Source organism: Triplophysa dalaica, chromosome 23 (assembly GCF_015846415.1).
Source record: "Triplophysa dalaica isolate WHDGS20190420 chromosome 23, ASM1584641v1, whole genome shotgun sequence".
NCBI lineage: Eukaryota > Metazoa > Chordata > Actinopteri > Cypriniformes > Nemacheilidae > Triplophysa > Triplophysa dalaica.
The window spans coordinates 18,841,671-18,859,419 of record NC_079564.1 but is presented as its reverse complement, the minus strand read 5'-3'; the positions used below and the strand labels follow the sequence as shown (position 1 = coordinate 18,859,419).

The following is a 17,749-nucleotide window of genomic DNA, read 5'->3' as shown; positions in this document are numbered from 1 at the left end:
CGCATGTCAGCGGGGATTAGTGTTGTAATGAACGAGTCCTGCTGTGTTGACCTGCAGTGAAACCTTAGAATGAACCACACTAGAGAAAGAACCGCTGCGATGAAACATTCACAACATCGTAATGAGCAGAATACACTAGTGAAGGGAAAGGCCGGATAAATAATTGAGAGGTCTCTGTGGATACCTGCTCGACACCTGTTTGATCAGTGGCCGATGAGGGGTCCGGGGTCGAGAGGTGACTGATGGGGTCACACACATGAATAATTCAACTTCGTTCTGTTATGGAAATCCAGCAGAAAAGCGTAAGGGGTGCATTACTTACACGGAAATTGAAACAGTTGTTAAGTTACAGAAGGACACATTTATAAAGATTTAAGCTACATGATTAATTAAACTTTAATGTTCACGGATTAAAACCGATGACATAGCTAAAGAAAATTCAGATTTATGAACCATTGTGTGGTTTTAAAGCCATAGGACTTTCTTTAATCTGAAAAAACAAAAGCAAAGTGTTTGTGTTTTTAAGTTAAAAAACAAGAAAAAAGCTAAATAATATGAGTCTGTACAGATTGTGTGCTATAATACAGGACTTAAACCCCACTAGCGTCGCTCTAAATCACTAGTGTGTTTACTAAATATGATGTTACTTTTCAAAGCCATTTTAACCGGCCAAACAATAAACAAACTTAAAAAAATAACATGACCCATAACCAGTGTTGGGAAAGTTCACGTTCTACATGAACTAGTTCAAAGTTCAGTTCACAAATTTTAAAATGAACTAGTTCAGTTCATAGTTCAAACTTCAAAATAGTGAACTAAGTTCACTAAGTTCCAAATATGAACTAGTTCATAGTTCTTTTTTTCCCTATGTTGATGCGAGCTATTATTTTTCAAAATTATTGCCACAGCCCATATACAGTAGAATCACAGACAGCAATTATTTTATCAGTTTTAAAATGAAGCTATGCGTCAGATTTCATCTTCATATCCAATTTTGAATCCTTATCCAACCAGGGTTTACATTATCATTGAGGGGACAGCATTTCCCCATTGTTGCTTTAATGCTTTGTTGCTGTCCATCACTCCACACTAGTAGCAGCTGCAGCTTTCAACCCTACAGTACACTCTCAAAAACATGAGGAAAAACGTGCTGCTTGATTGTCTTTTTTAATGAGGAATTATTAAAACAGGACAGTAATCATTAAGGTGCAAACGTTTTTCAATTTTAATAAATTTCCATTGTCCACATGTAACTGAAGTGCGGATTTTCTTTTTGAAAGCCGGCGGGCAAAGTTTGAACAGAAAAGTGAGATTTCTCCCATTCTCACCGACCTTGTCATAAAATTATTTTGAATGATCATACTCCTTGCAAACATGCTGCTGTCGCCTCCATGCCTTTTTTTTGTTTTGATGACGCGTCACGCATGCGGCGGACGGCGGTGCGACACTGGTGGCTGGTGTTGCCAGATTGGGTGTTTTTCCGCTACATATTAAGACCCGTTTACGGTGTGTTTTAGCTGGGATTTCGCCTGGAAGGCTCTATAGAAATCTGGCACCCTATTGAACGAAGTTAACCTGAGAGAGCATGCGTTCACATACACCAGAATGAACGAGTTCACAGTAACGTTCATCAGGCAGTAATACAGCACGTTCAGTTCACGTTCGCCCAAAATATGAACGCGTTCATGAACTATCGTTCAATGAACGCGTTCAGGTACAACACTGCCCATAACTAGAGAACAGAACATCAGGCTGGGCTTATTTGACTCAGACCAGTAAGCAACATCTTAGCAACCACCCAGAAAACCCTAGCAACACACAACACAGCATTATTCTGTTAAATCTATCGCAAACTTTTCCTTAGAAATGACACTTTCAGTCTTTTTTTACCCTGTTGTAAAAAACAGAACATGTTGGTAAGGTAGGTTTTGAAGCATGGTAGCTGGTTTGTGCTGGTCCTTAACTGGTCATGTGCTGGTTTAGGATGGTCCTCAACTTGATTAAGATAGTCCTGAGCCGCCTACGGACCAGTTTAAACCAGCACAACCAGTTCCAATTTTTCAAAACCTACTTAACCAAGCCATATGCTGTTTTTTTTTCAACAGGGAAATCTTATATTGCTAATGTATGTTTCTCTCTCTCTCTCTCTCTCTCTCTCTCTGTCTCTCTCTCTTTCTCTCTCTCTCTCTCATTTCCGGTGCGAGTGTTGAGCGTGAGTGAACGGAGTAGCGTTAGCGCGGTGCAGAGTGGTGTGAGTGGATCTTGATTACTTTCCTTTATTTCCTATTAATTCTGTCTCTGATCTTAGCGTTGTGTTTTCTGGGGCCGCGTGCTGTCCATTTTTGGAAGTATGACGGCCCAGCGAGTGCAAGGTTTGTCCAAACTCACGCGGCGTCACGCAGTTAAGGTGGCGACTGCAGTGAGTGTGGAAGATTGTTGTTTAGCTGTGGGAGAAGTAGTGGGGCACTCAGCGATCTTATCTGCGTCGAGAATGAACAATGCAATGGTGTTTTTTCTGGAAAGTGAAGATAAAGCGATTGATTTGGTAGAAAGAGGGATTGTAATAGAAGGGGAGTTCGTGTCCGTTCTCCCGCTTTCTTTACCTGCAAAAAAAGTAACTTTATCAAATGTGCCACCTTTTGTGAGCGATGAGATTCTATCGCAAGCTTTGTCACGTTATGGAAAACTGGCGTCACCAATAAAAAAGATGCCAATCAGTAGCAAATCACCTTTATTGAAACATATAGTTTCCTTTAGGCGTTTTGTCTATATGGTAATTCCAGAGGACGTGGATTTAGATTTGACACTTAATTTCCGGATTGATGATTTCAGCTACACGATTTTTGTTACCACTGGGAAGGGTAAATGCTTTGGATGCGGAAAAACGGGACATTTGATAAGAAATTGTCCCGATAAAAGTATGGAGGAGAAGGAGAGTGGAAAAAATAGTGTAAATGATGATGTGGTGCAGGATGAAGTGGTAGCGCAGGAAACAGTTTCGACTGTCATAGAGGCAAATGACGACATTCAGCAGGAGATTGAGTCTGTTCCGGTCTCATCTCGAACGGGGCTAATTGATCCAATTCTTAAGGAAATCGGAAATGATTCTAGTGATTCATTGAGTATGGTTTCTTCATCAGATAAACAAAAAGAGATGACAAATGATGAAATATCTAAAGTGTCTGTAAATGAAACTGGTGAGGAGGCACAGTTAGAAGTGGGCCAAGAGGAGCAGTTTTTCAAAGTTCCGGTTAAGAGAAAAATACAAAACAAACCGTTGGATGCAAAAATAAGTAAAATTGCTGAGTCACAACATTATGAAATGCAAGAAACAGAGAGTGACAGTGACTCTTCAGAATGTAGTTTGGGTCTCTCACAAAGTGAAGTTATAGAACGTAGTTATGAACTTGAAGACTTTAGACTTTTTCTTAAGACATCAAAAAACAAGAGAGGAATGAAGGTGCAAGATTATTTTCCTGATCTGAGGCAATTTGTTGATAAGGCAAAAATTTTGATGGCAAGGGATTGCTTTGTCAACAAGGAAGTTTATAGATTAAGAAAGATTGTGGGAAAGGTCAATAGTGCCTTAAAAAATGATGCTGTTTGATATGGAAACAAGCTATTGTCATAGGAAGTGTATTTTCTTTCTTTTTTTATTTATAATGAATGAAGTGCATTTTGCTACTATGAATGTTAATGGCGCAAGGAATTTTAAAAAAAGAGCCCAAATATTTGAGGAAATAGAACAGAAAAATATAGATATTGCTTTTTTACAAGAGACGCATAGTAGTTTGGATAATGTTGTTGATTGGATGAAAGAATTTAACGGGTTGTCTGTTTTAAGTCATAATTCTACTTTGAGTGGCGGAGTTGCCATTTTGTTTGGTAGGAATTTTAAACCACATTCATATGATGTAAATGAAGTTATAAAAGGTAGACTTTTAAAAGTCAGAGCTATTTATGAAAAATTTGTTTTTGTTTTTATTTGCATCTATGCTCCAACTGCACCGGTAGAAAGATTAGTGTTTCTAGACACCCTTGGCTCAACCTTACAAAATTGTTGTACTGAAGAGTTTTTGTTTGTAGGGGGTGATTTTAACTGCACTGAACTTGATATCGACAGGAATCATGTTGAACCTCATATGGCTTCACGTAAATGTTTAAACCACTTAATTAGAAAATATGACTTATGTGATGTTTGGAGAACTATGAATGGAAATGAGAGACAGTATACTTGGGCTCATAGAAATGATAATCATTTATCTTTAGCGAGACTAGACAGGTTCTATGTTTTTAAGCACAATTTGAATATGTTTAGTAAATGTGATGTTATACCTTTACCATTTACTGATCATAATATGGTGAAATGTTCATTTATTTTAAATTCAGTGAAACCTAAAAGTGCTTATTGGCATTTCAATACACATCTGCTTAATGATAAGTTTTTTAGGGAGTCCTTTACGTTCTTTTGGAAAGGTTTTAAGGAGAAAAAGTCATATTTTAAATCCATACAGCAATGGTGGGATTATGGAAAGGTACAAATAAAACAATTTACACAGCAATACACTCTAAATGTCACAAAAGAATTATCTCGGTCAGTAAAAGAGTTAGAAAAACAAATAATGGAGTTGCAGAAATTGACGGAGACTTCAGGTGATATCAAGTTTTTGGAAGACTTATTAAGGAAGAAAGCTGAATTTAAAGACCTGCTAGATCATAAAGCACAAGGGGCTTTGGTACGGGCAAAATTTTTGAATATTGATCAGATGGATACACCTTCTAAATATTTCTTTGGTCATGAAAGGAAAAATGGACAAAAACGTACACTTCATGCTTTACGTTCTGAGGATGGAATTTTGCTTTCAAATCCTAAGGAGATTCGTAAAGTGGCAAGTCAGTTTTATCTGTCCCTGTATAGAAGTGAGCTAGAGCTAGTAGATGGGGGAACAAATGGTTTCCTACAAGATCTACCAAAAATATCAGAGGATTCTAACAAAGAACTAGAAAGGGCCCTAACCCTAGGAGAACTTCATAATGCGCTCCAGGGTATGAAGTCTGGAAAAACTCCGGGTATGGATGGGATTCCGGTTGATTTTTTTAAATCATTTTGGCATGAGATAGGAGTTGACCTGCTGGAGGTGTTCAATGACAGCATACAGAAGGGTGAGTTGCCTTTGAGCTGCCGAAGAGCAGTAGTTACCCTTCTCCCGAAAAAAGGAGATCTTACTGAGATCAAAAATTGGAGGCCGGTCTCACTTTTATGCTGTGACAGTAAAGTATTTTCGAAAACATTGGCAATTAGATTGGCTAAGGTAATGGGACAGGTGGTCCATCCAGATCAATCTTATTGTATGCCTGGCAGATCGATATTTGATAACATCTCCTTAATTAGAGATGTTATACAGGCTTCCAGAGTACTTGATGTTAAATGCGGTTTGTTGTCATTGGATCAAGAGAAAGCATTTGATCGGGTGGAGCACTCCTATTTGTGGAATACTTTGGAAGCTTTTGGATTCCCAAAAAAATTCCTACGTATGGTAAAAATTCTTTATAGTGACATTGAGAGTTTAATTAAAATTAATGGTGGTTTATGCGCTCCATTCAAGGTTAAAAGAGGAATTAGACAGGGCTGTGCATTATCAGGAATGTTGTATTCACTTGCTATCGAACCTCTACTCCAAAAGATTAGAAAACGTCTGGAGGGTTTGAGAGCACCATTTTGTGATTTCAATTTTTGTTTATCAGCATATGCCGATGACGTTGTAATAATAATAAACAAACAAGATGATGTAAATGTTGTAGTAAAGATAATAGAGGAATTTGGAAAATGGTCCTCAGCAAGGGTTAATTGGAGAAAAAGTGAGGCTTTGCTATTAGGAGTTTGGAATGATGTAAAACCAACTCTGCCTGAAGGTTTAGTTTGGAGTAGAGGGGGTATAAAATACCTTGGAGTGTTTTTGGGGGATGACAGTGTTGTACAAAAAAATTGGGATGGAATGTTACAAAAAGTAAGAGGTCGTTTAGACAAATGGAAATGGCTTTTACCAAATTTGTCTTACAGGGGAAGAACACTTATTGTCAATAATCTGGTTGCTTCACTTTTATGGCACAGACTGGCATGTACTGACCCTCCTGCAAGGATGTTGGCTGAAATTCAAGCAATCTTTGTAAATTTCTTTTGGGACAAACATCACTGGATACCACAGAGTATTTTGTATCTACCAAGGGAAGAAGGTGGCCAAGGTCTAATTCATCTGCAAAGTAGAATTGCAACATTCCGCTTGAATTTTCTACAAAGACTCTTAGATGGACCAATGAATGTAAGCTGGAAAGCTATCAGCTGTGCTCTATTACGAACTGTTGGAGGGTTTGAATTGGACAGATCTCTTTTTTTGATGGACCCCAAAAGTTTGAATCTCTCACAACTGTCTCCTTTTTATAAAAATCTTTTTAAAGTATGGGACTTGTTTCATATTCAGAAAACTGAGAATTTCTATTCTAGTTACTGGCTGTTGAAGGAACCTTTGATTTGTCAGGCAAGACTGGACATTGCATCTATGTTTTCACCGGGATTCAGCAAAGCTCTACAAACAGCAGGAATTTTTGTTTTAAGCCAGCTACTGTCTCTAACTGGACCTCATTTTAAGGAGACAGGAGCTGTTGCGGAAAGACTGGGATTTCGATCTATTCGTACAATTAATCGCTATTTAGCTAGGTTAATGGAAGCACTTACAAGTGAAGAAAAATTGATTTTAGAAGATTTTTTCTTGGGGAATAATATCCCTGATAGTAAGGATGGTTTTCCTTGTTTAATAATTCAACCAAAACTTGAGGAATGTGAAGGGTTGTTTCTAAAACAAGGACAATCCCTTTCTGTTGATTTCTTGGCCTGTACAGGAAAAGTTTTGTATAAAATGTGTGTTCTTGTTTTTAATAAGAAAATGCTTGATAAGAAGACGGATACCCCATGGCGTTCAGTTTTTAAATTGTGTGATAATGTGAAACCTGAATGGAGAGTGTTATATAAACCACCATTATCAAAAAGAACAGGGGACCTGCAGTGGAGAATTTTACATGGAGCCATTGCAGTTAATGTTTTTATTTCTGTTTTAAATCCTAATAATAGTTCTGATTGCCCGTTTTGCTCTCAAAGAGAAACGTTTTTTCATGCGTTTATGGACTGCTCTAGACTTTGTACGTTATTTGTCTTGATCCAAGAATTGTGTTTCAAATTTAAAGAGAAATTTGATCTCCAGACGTTTATTCTTGGTTTTAAATATCTGAAGGAAGAACGTATTAAATTTCAATTATTGAATTTTATTTTTGGTCAAGCTAAATTGGCAATTTACATGAGCAGGAAAAGTAAAATAGAGCAAGGGGGTAACGGTGATGTAATTGTTGTTTTTGGGGCTTTACTCAAAGCAAGAATAATGATTGACTTTAAGTTTTACAATGACATGAATGATCGATCAACGTTTGAAATGAAATGGTGCAGTAATGAAGTGTTATGTACAATAATTGAAGATGAATTAATTTTTTGTTTTTGATTTATAATTTAAAAAAAAAAAAAAAAAAAAAAAAAAAAAAAAAAAAAAACTTATATATATATATATATATATACATGAATTGTGAATTGTGAAAATAGAGTTCTATATGTTTTGCCTTTGAAAAATTATCTGGTATTAAAGGATTTTCAAAATTCAAAAAAAAATTCTCTCTCTCTCTCTCGTTCTGTCTCTCTCTCTCTCTCTCTTCGGGGAACAGGATCACACAGAGCAGGGCGAGAGCTATAATCTGCAGTGAATGTGGGGCAGCAATGAGAACTCTCTCATATTTAGGTCTTGTTGGACAAAATTGCCCTTTGAACTCACGCCAAGGCGAATAAAGACAGAGACTTGAACATATCTTTAGCGCTGCTTCTAAGGGTGTAACGACATGCTCAGCTCACAATGACGTTATAAAAATAATAAAAATTTAAGCAGAAGGAACTTTCTGATCGTGTGCCCCTCCTTTAAAGCTTCTTGAACACGTCCATTTCTGCTTCATTCACCACACGTGAACATGCACATACTGATGAATAACAGAATACAACTGATTAGTGTTTGACAGGCAAAATATTTTTAGAAGTGACGGTTGTGTTTTCTCTCTCAGTCTCCATCATTCTCTTCTGTTTGCTTGATGTGTGTGTGTCTCATTCTCTCAATGCACCATTAACAGTGGATGTGTTTTCTGATGTTGTTTCTTTGTTTCTCTCTGGTCTCTTCGGGTCTAGAAGCTCTTCTCTCATGTGCCCTAATGTGACACCCTCACTAGTGCACAAACAGAGTCACTCTATCACACCACCTGTCCTGTACTACATCTCTTCATCTGCACTCATTTACATCATGTAACACCAGCCCACTCTCATGAATTGCATATAATTAACACGAGCTGAGCAATATTGTGTAATACGTATGGCAAGGTTCGATTTTGTGTACATACTATACCGCTATTTTTGTGTGCATATGATACGCCAATTTAGCGTGTGTGCATATTAAACAGCAATTTGTCATTAACATTAACGACATTAACCTGTCCCCTAACCCAAACCCTAAACAGTATCATTTAATTAATTCAGTGTTTCCTCTTCATGTGCGTTTAAAAATGGCCGCTCTCCACACAGGTGCACGCAAACATTGGCGTATCATATGCACGCAAAATCGAACTCTGTTGTACGTATTACACGTTAATGCAACAGCGTGGTATTTACACGCAATTGATGAGACTGGGTTGGTAAAACACTTTATTCATTTAGTTTCTTGCGTGCATTATATTCTAGTAGAAAACTCACCATCTGTTGAATACTGTAAACTACAACAACATATTTAAAGAAATGATGAGCTGAGATCTCTTTCATTATTATCTTTTTTTAATTTTCCTAAACATGAATGAGATTCAATTGAGGGCATATGGAAACATTCAAACTGAGCTCAGGTTTGTCAAGTCTGTCATCCAAAGTCAATATTATTGAAGATCTCAAAATCATTCTCATCAAATCCAGATGATTTCACCTTTACAACTTACATTCATTTCCACCTCCAGACTCCTCATGTATGTCAACGATCACACTCTCTGATTCTCTTTTTATTTCTCTTGAGTAACTTTAGGAGAAACATCTAAGACTTTGATGACAAAACACACAACTGTGACAGAACTCCATCAATTGTCCTGCGTTTCCCAAAAGCATCGTAACCTTAGGTTGATCTTAAGAATCATTTTCACTTCGATCAACGTAGACTGACGCCGCTTTTGGGAAATGCAGCCCTGGTTTGAAAGAACAGCCTCTCCTCTGGGTATATACAGTCATGGCCAAAAATACTGTCACCCTTGGTAAATATGAGCAAAGAAGGCTAAAAACATAATCTGTGTTGTTTAACCTTTTGATTTTATATTTAAAAAGCAAACATCTTTTTAAAGTAAAACAATGTGAGGAAAATCACATTATGAAAGAAATAATGTTGTACGAGATCAGGGGTTTGATAATTCAACCAAAGAAACATGCAAATGAGAAACCCAAACCCAAGACCACAGGGAATTTTCCACGGCTGGCTCATGTGAGCGCTCACACAGACTGTGTGTGTGTGTGTGTGTGTGAAAGGTAACAGGATTCCTGCAGCAGATGGTTATCGTGTCTGAACCGAGTAGGTACCTGCCGTGTATCACATGTGTGTGTATTGCATTACGTTTACGTGAGTGGAGATGTTCAGGAATTATATCATTAATTAGGAACTCCCTTGGTACGGCCTTCTGGTTTTATTTCTAAAGATGAGGAATGCATCGTGTTTGTACATTTAAAAACAGCGTATCAAACCTAATGACTGTCAAACTCAATGCTAACAAACTCACTGACCAATGACATCAAACCGATGAGTAAATCAGACTCAAATTAAACACATGGTTTATTCGTTTCATTCAACATGGAGCCTAGTTAAAAACACATACCCACAAGTATGATTGTTTTGAATTAAAGGCTTTACAATTTCAATTTCAGCTGGTCAACGACACACAAACAAACACACAGATCTGCCCATGGCATATATTTCATCAAAAAGGGCACAACTGTGTCTATTGTAGTCGGGACAATGCAGGGTAGAAAAAGACGGGCTGAACCACAGGCACATCAGCGGTCAGGTCTGCTGTGACCTGAAATTTTGAATGTGTGTGAGAAGCTAAAAATACAGCCAAACAGAAATAACACACGTGTTTGTTTCTCTCTCTCTCAGACACAAAAGACCCGCTCAACACCGGAGAGAGAAATAGAGACGTTTTCACACAACTTGCATCATATAAATCAAGTCTTCAGTTACTGTCTTTAGGGTCATAATAATGTATTCCTGCTAAACTGACATTCTGAAACACGCTTCCTTTAAAACAAGTGTACTGAGTCAAATAAAATCTGCCTTTAAACAGACGACTGAGAAAGTTATGAAGATGCTCGGCTGCACCTGTCATATTTATTCTCATGTCTCATGTAATAGATGTAATCTTCAGATTGGTCTCCAAGCAACTGATGCAGACCTGCGTGAAAAAAGTCATGTGTGACCAAGGTTTAGTGTTTGTGTTTTTAATACACTGGAATTCACTATTGAATCATACTGATGAAGATCTGATGACATCACTGATACTAAAGCTACAAGAATCATTCACGTTAAACAGCACACGTATGACTCTTCTTTGTTGTTCCACAGATGATATGTTAGGATGACATGTATGTTCGTAAATGAGATTTGATGTTGTCTAGAGGATCAGTGTCTTCCAATCGATAAGACATGCAGATTGTTTCTAATAAACTCCAGACACAGTACAGGGTCATCGCGGTTTCTCTGAACAAATACTGAACTATACAATGACTTATCTATAGCTTACCGATTGTCTAGGATCAAGGTACACGTCTCACTATCATATCAGTCGAGGAAAAAAGTTCACGACACATTTGTCCAGAAATATCGCTCAACATTACACGTAATAAACCTGCAGAATCACATTCACACCTGCAGATGACTAAATGAAAGAAGTTTTATTCTTGTATAAAAAGAAATTGAGAAACTGGCATGATTTGCATGACATCAGCTGAGAGGAACAATGGTGCAGAGAAACATGTTTCAGTGGGATTGTGGGAGCGTTTTGCTGAACATCACACCTGACGTTGACAGAAACCTCACTGAAGCTGTGCTCTTCACACTGTTTGACTTCGCTCAGGATATTTTTCCATATTCAAATCAACAGCAGGAGAGGGATTTCACACACAGTACAGAGACACACGGTTGTGTTTAATTTATTATAAAAGAGAGGGACATTTAAAACATCAGGGAGAGACAAACAACCCCTTTAATTTCAGTCAGTGTTAACATATGATGATAAACTGATGAGAAACTGTCCCTTCAAAACAAGAAGAGCTTAGAGATGTCATTTGTGATGAGATCAGAGAGAGTGTGTGTGCCTGCGTGTGAAAGATTGTGTTAGTGTGTACTGTCTATGTGCCTGATGTTTTTGTATGTTTGTGTGCGTGTGAGAGTGCTTGTGAGTGTGGCCTTGTTTTTATATCCCGGTGGGGATCTGAACCTGAATGCACCAAGTCGTGGGTGCAAAAAAAGGTTATAAATTGTACAGAACAATAATTCTTGAAAATCTAATAATGCAAAAAGTTTTCTATGATCTTCAGGTTTAAGGGTTGGGGATATACAGTTTGAACAGTATAAAAATCATAATGCCTATGTGTGTGGATTGTACGTGTATGTGCGACTGTGTGTGTGACATTGTGTAAAGGTGTGTATGAGCATGTGTGTGTTTGTGTGTCTAATGAGGCAGACACACAACACAACAAAATTAATGCAATTTAAATGTAATGAATGGAATGAATGAATAATTTATGTAAATGAATGGAATTCACATAGATTTTGTTTCTAAACTATGAATTTATCTTTGTCAGGTCTTCTACATCCAGCAATGAATACATGAAAATAATAAAGTCCTTTTCACAAAGTGTATTTATTCAACGGATCATTTGAATGCTTGATTCTGATTGGCCAGTCACGACATTCCAAGGGTTGTTATTTTTATAAAACAACTGCTCAAAACTAATAACACCCTGTTACCCGGATGCTGGAAATCATTTTAAGAGGGGCAGTTTAATATTACACAACAATTCATTATAAATATGTCTTGTCGGGGATTATTTCTGTGATAACAACCGGCTGCCTGTACATTATCCCTTACATACTGTATGTGCTATTAAACAAACACTGTGTCTCTAAAACCTACTAAAGGACCAGTTGTGTTCTCAGTGGATTATACAAACATCTCCAGGGGTTGCTCTTCTTCTACTGTGCTCAGCGTGAAGACACTGATGCTGCCATCAGAACGCTGGGATCTCCTCTGAAGCTCTAAATCTAAAGTCTGATCTTTTGTCTTTTTCTATGATCTCTCAGAGTTTCTGTCAGTCGAAAAACCCTGTAGTATAACTCAATCTTCTCATGGACGGTAACAGGCTCAGACAGAATATAAACCGGGTGACATTTCAATCATGCTGTGGATTGGTTCTCATGACAGCACAACTGAAAGCACAAAATAACTGTCAGATACAGATTCTCCGCTGATAAAACACAACATGAGCAAACCACAGCCGTGAAGAGTTACATCAAAACCCACTTACACATCTTAGAGAGAAGAAGAAAGTTGCACAAGAAACCTGATGGGGGAAAGAGATTTATTTCTGGGAATAGTAAAGGTCAGGAGAAACCCGGGAGAGGTGGCGGGAGTTTTACATGGATGGTATGATACATGTTTGTTGTCAGAGCATTGCTCTCTAGAGATGTCAGCATTCACTTGGGTTTTCTCATTCAACAATAGCACAGAAAATGCTTGTGTAAGCTCTTCACGACTCACAATAGATGCTCTCCTGGCCTCTTAATAACTCTATTCACATTTGATTAGACTGCAATTCTGGACGCTGATGGTCAGATCCAATCAATAACTGTGTCAAACTGAATGAGGGCCAAGTCATTATTCAACAGGATCTGGCTTGTGAGGGTCTTGGCCAGTAAGCTCATTTTTGCCCTACCTGAGAAAGAAAGATGAAATGTTTCCCTCCAATGTTTCCCTCCCTCCATGAAATTGTATTTTCGTGTGGCTTCATGAGAGGATTATTCCACAAGATTCGCTTTAGACATCTTTCATAAACTTTCAAATTAAAACAGAATTGTATTTGCAATCAATTATATTTACAAATGAAACAGGTTTAAAGTAGTTTGGATAAATGTCTATGTTCACCTCCATATAAGAATAGAACATGACTGACATCATGATGACGTGCTCAAAAGTTTACATACACCTAACAGAATCAGGAGAATGTTGAACATTGAAGGAAAGATGATTTTTTTTTCATTAACATAATGTTCTTAACGCAAAAGAATAACTGAATTTCTCGAAATAACCCAGTTCAAAAGTTCACACACCTGATTCTTAATACTGTACGATGTTAGTTGGACAATAAATGACAGTTTTCATGTTTGTTATTTATAACTATTATGAATATTATATTTATTATTTATTGAACTTTATATAAACATCTGTGATGAAATAACCTGTTCAGCAAAACACTAATTCACACACTAATTCTTATTGGTAGTGAAACCTTGTATCTTCCATTTCCTGAAAAACAGTGAATCTGGACATCGGAGGTTTCCAATGGACAGCAACACATTTTTATTATATTTGTACAAATTTAATTTTCCAGATTATGCAATGTGTATGTAAACTTCCAAACACCTCTGCACTGCACATCTGGGATGACATCAGGGTAAATAAATTATAAGAGAACATTTATATTAGAGTAAATTATTCCTTTAATGTCACATTGTGTGGACTACAGACATGAGTGGAACATCAATGTTCCGTCAGATAGAACGTTGACAAAATGACCACAAAATATGATTTCTGTAAGTGTGAAGTAAACAGTATTCAGGACTCACAAGGCCCTTCTGAACCAGTCAAAGTCGGTTCTTTAAGACGTGAGCTATAATTGTTGAGTGCATCACCTGTGGAATCTAAAGAGCAGGTGCTCATACAGTGACACCAGCCATATGTACAGTACATGATAATCTTTACCGCATTACTTAAGGAAATGAAAGAGGCTATTTTTAGATCATTCGCAATCAACAGATTAAATCACAAAGCTGCTAAAAAGACATCACTGGGGTCATGAAAGTGGGATTTCTGCACCGAGGGGTCACTGAGGTCTCAAAAGGAATGAATACTGTTCTAGGTTCAGATTAAAAGAGCACTGCAAAGAAGATACAATTAAACTTGTTTTTCTGTAATGTTGCTTTTAAAACTAAAAGCATCTGGGAACGTCTCAAAGCTGATCTCACGCTTTCTAGAAAATCCGTCAGAAAAATGAAAGGTTTATTATGTAATATCAGGTGGAGTGGATGAAGAGGATTTGGTAAGCGGTGCCCTCAGTGAAGCGCAGGGTTGTGCTCTCCTCGACTCGTCTGGCTTTCAAGCATTAGCTTCTTGCACTTTCTCTCTCTCATGCCTTATGCAAATGGACTTGAGTTTAAAGTCGTAGTGATTGATGGAGTGTCGGTCAGATCATAGACAGACAATAGAGAGCAGAAGCGAGCCATTCATCACGCTGAAGGCTAATGCCAGCGCACGGGTCGCCAGATGAATGATCGCACCGGCACGAGAACGGGAAAAGAGAGAGAACTACGCTTTCCTCTCCTCATGAGGAAACATCGGAATCCCCTTTTCTGGAGCTGTGGAGCGACGTGTTTTTCCACCTGAATTATACATGAGAATCCAAGTGTGTGTCGTCATCTGGGCCTGTAGTGTTGAAACAGAGGTCTGATGTGTGTGTGTGTGTGTGTGTGTGTTTCTAATAGATGACAGCATCCGAGTCAGTAGCTAACAGAAACAAAAGATAAAAGAAGGGGCAGTCCCTTCAAAGCAAACAAGAGAAAATCAACATTACAGTCTAATATTGTAAAAAAAAATGATATTATACCATAATATATGTGCACTATAATAAAGCCCATATAGTGAAGCTACACTGGATCTGGAGATACTACAACTATCATCAAAAGGCTGAAAAAAAGACAATGAGCTAAAAAGATGGTTTCAAACAACAGAACCATCAGACCATTAAAGCTGTTATTTGGTTTTGTTTTGTTTTGGGCACAAAAAGTATTCTCGTCGCTTGAAAACAATTCAATTGAGCCACTATGAGCGGATTAACCAATCTAACGATGGGTTTAGTTTAGTACCTTGACTATAGCCATGATGTCTATGAGGAGCCCTGGAAATCTCTCGGATGTCCCCTAAATATCTTTATTTGTATTCTGAAGATGCCGCAAGCTCTTAAAACATGTTCAACATTATGTGGGTGAGTAAAGAATAACACAACTTTGATTTTGAGGTGAAATTTTCCTTTGAGGGTTATCAACCTGGTCAATAATAGAAACATTGACTGTCTAATATCCAACCACAGAGTTATAATGAATCGCAAATCTGTGTTACATTTCAAGGTATGCTAATGTCTTTAGTCAGCGCAGGGCAGAAGGACGCCGGGCACCAGATGAACACCACACACTCGGCTGAACGTATAAACAGTGGAAACTATGATTGGTGAAGTGATGCTGTCCAGTCGGAAGGAACGTCAACCTTCAGCTAGAAGCAAACATGATCCTGTACAAACTCTCTGAGCTTACGTCTCACTCTTGGTTAATGTTCTTTCTCTATCTAACAGATGATTATTTCATGTCCGTCTTGATGAACGACTGCCGTCAGACAGTAAAACTGAGCTCAAACAGTATGAAGTGGTGACACAGATTCATGACCAACAGTACGGATCTGACTCGCTCTGGCTTTGAGTTCTCTTACAAATATAGATTCCAAATAAAACCATTTCAGAGTAAAGCACAACGTGAAACACCCGAAAGAGAGCAAGTGTTATTTAGTAATAACATTTCAGCGTACAAAAAAGACGTTTCCAGGTGAAAAAATCAAAAAATCTGAGAAGGCAGTGATTGAAAACAAACATATGAAATAAACGTCCAATGTATTTTAGTTTCTACTTATAATCTCTACTGTAGATATATCTACTATTTCTAATTCAGTTTGTGAAGTTTTTTCCAATTTTCAACAAATATGTTGTGCTTCAAATTACATTTTATTTATCTGGTGGGTTTGATTGATGGCTTCAAATTGTTTATTAAAGAATCTGACATTTCTAGAGGAAAACTGAATGGGAGAAAATACCTCTAGACCCAAAACTACTTAAAAGGTGGACCAGCTTTCTGAACTCAACTCTAAACAAGCGTCCAACATTCTGCATGAAAAACCCATGAAAGATTATTCCTTAAAGCAAACAACTCAAACAAACAAAGCGACATTTCTAAAGGTAAAATAGTCCTCTGGGTTTGTCCTACCGTCCTTCCTGTAGAGTGCGATCTCCACCTTCCTCTCCTCAGAGCCCAGCAGCGCCTGCGCCATCTGCGCGATCGCCAGCCTCTTGGTGTGCGGCCCGTACAGAAAGTTACAGGTGCACGGCTTCTGCATGATCTCAGCGCGCGTGTAGCCGCACATGTGACAGAAGCCATCGTTACAGAAGATGATGGCGCAGTTCTCCACTCGAGCGTTGGCTATGACAAATTTTCTGCCTGTGAAAGAGAAAAAGAGAACGTTGTGGTGGTTTTGATGTTTGGCTAAATTTGAGGTGTTGAGGTTGGACTTCAGAGCTGCCGCCATCAGCACCTTCCAGAGATGAAAAACAAGAGCTTTGATCTGCGGCGTCATTTGCAGAATGTTAGAAAGAACCATCATCTCTCATGAGAGTCATGACTGTGAAACACAATCATATCAGCAGACAGAGTTACATTTCATTCTGTAAGAGTTTATATACAGTAGTTTTATGTGTGAACAAAAGCAGAAAACACACAAACCAGTATGACAATCCAATAGTGTTTGGATGATCAAATGTTCTTTCTAAATAAACTGTTAGCTGAGTTATAATAGCTTTGCTTAAATTATATGAAATAATTCTTGAATAAGTCAAATGATGTAATCTAAAGGAAAATGTTATTGCTCAGAGGTAGCGGGCTGTTTAAAAGCAAGGACCAGAAAGAGGCTCAAAAACGGTTTAATTACGACCTTGAAAAGCATAAGGGGACAAAAGAAAGAAAGGTACTTTAAGACTGGAATACTCAACACGACGTTTAGACATCTACACACTTGCAGACTTTTTGAAAGTTCAGGGATCACACACTACACGATAAAATCTGCAGACTAGCGCAAACTGAACGTCTGAGCATTAGTCCGGTGTATTCCAGCCTTAAATGCAGAATACAATAAAATTGCATCACACCTTGAAATGTTGAATCTGCCTGGACAGGCTGATCAGGCAGATTCCCCCTTCCAGATCCGTACATTAATACTGTATGTGGACAATTCCAGCGTTATGGACGTTACATAAAAATGCTCAGAGAATGTATTTGTTACGAATATATGGCACCATCTGTTCATATTTTACCGAGCCTAAACATCAGAAAAATGTCAGTCTATGAACAGATTTTCTATTTTAAAAAGGAGAAATAAACCTGCATTATGGATGTGACAAAAAAGGACACGTTTTTTGGTAGACAACAAACTTTGTAGGATTTCTGTGAATTAAAATGCAAGAACCTGAGGCAGTAATACACAATGAATGGAG

The 17,749-nt window shown here is 37.9% G+C and overlaps 1 protein-coding gene across 1 annotated transcript in view; it reads right to left on the bottom strand.

The window, feature by feature from the left end:
* Window positions 1-17,749, bottom strand: part of kcnh2b (potassium voltage-gated channel, subfamily H (eag-related), member 2b) — a 132,953-nt gene that overhangs the window by 103,486 nt on the left and 11,718 nt on the right. Inside the window, exon 2 of the mRNA XM_056738780.1 lies at window positions 16,470-16,700. Within this exon, the coding sequence (XP_056594758.1) occupies window positions 16,470-16,700 (231 nt within the window). The remainder of the gene's footprint in view (window positions 1-16,469; window positions 16,701-17,749) is intronic.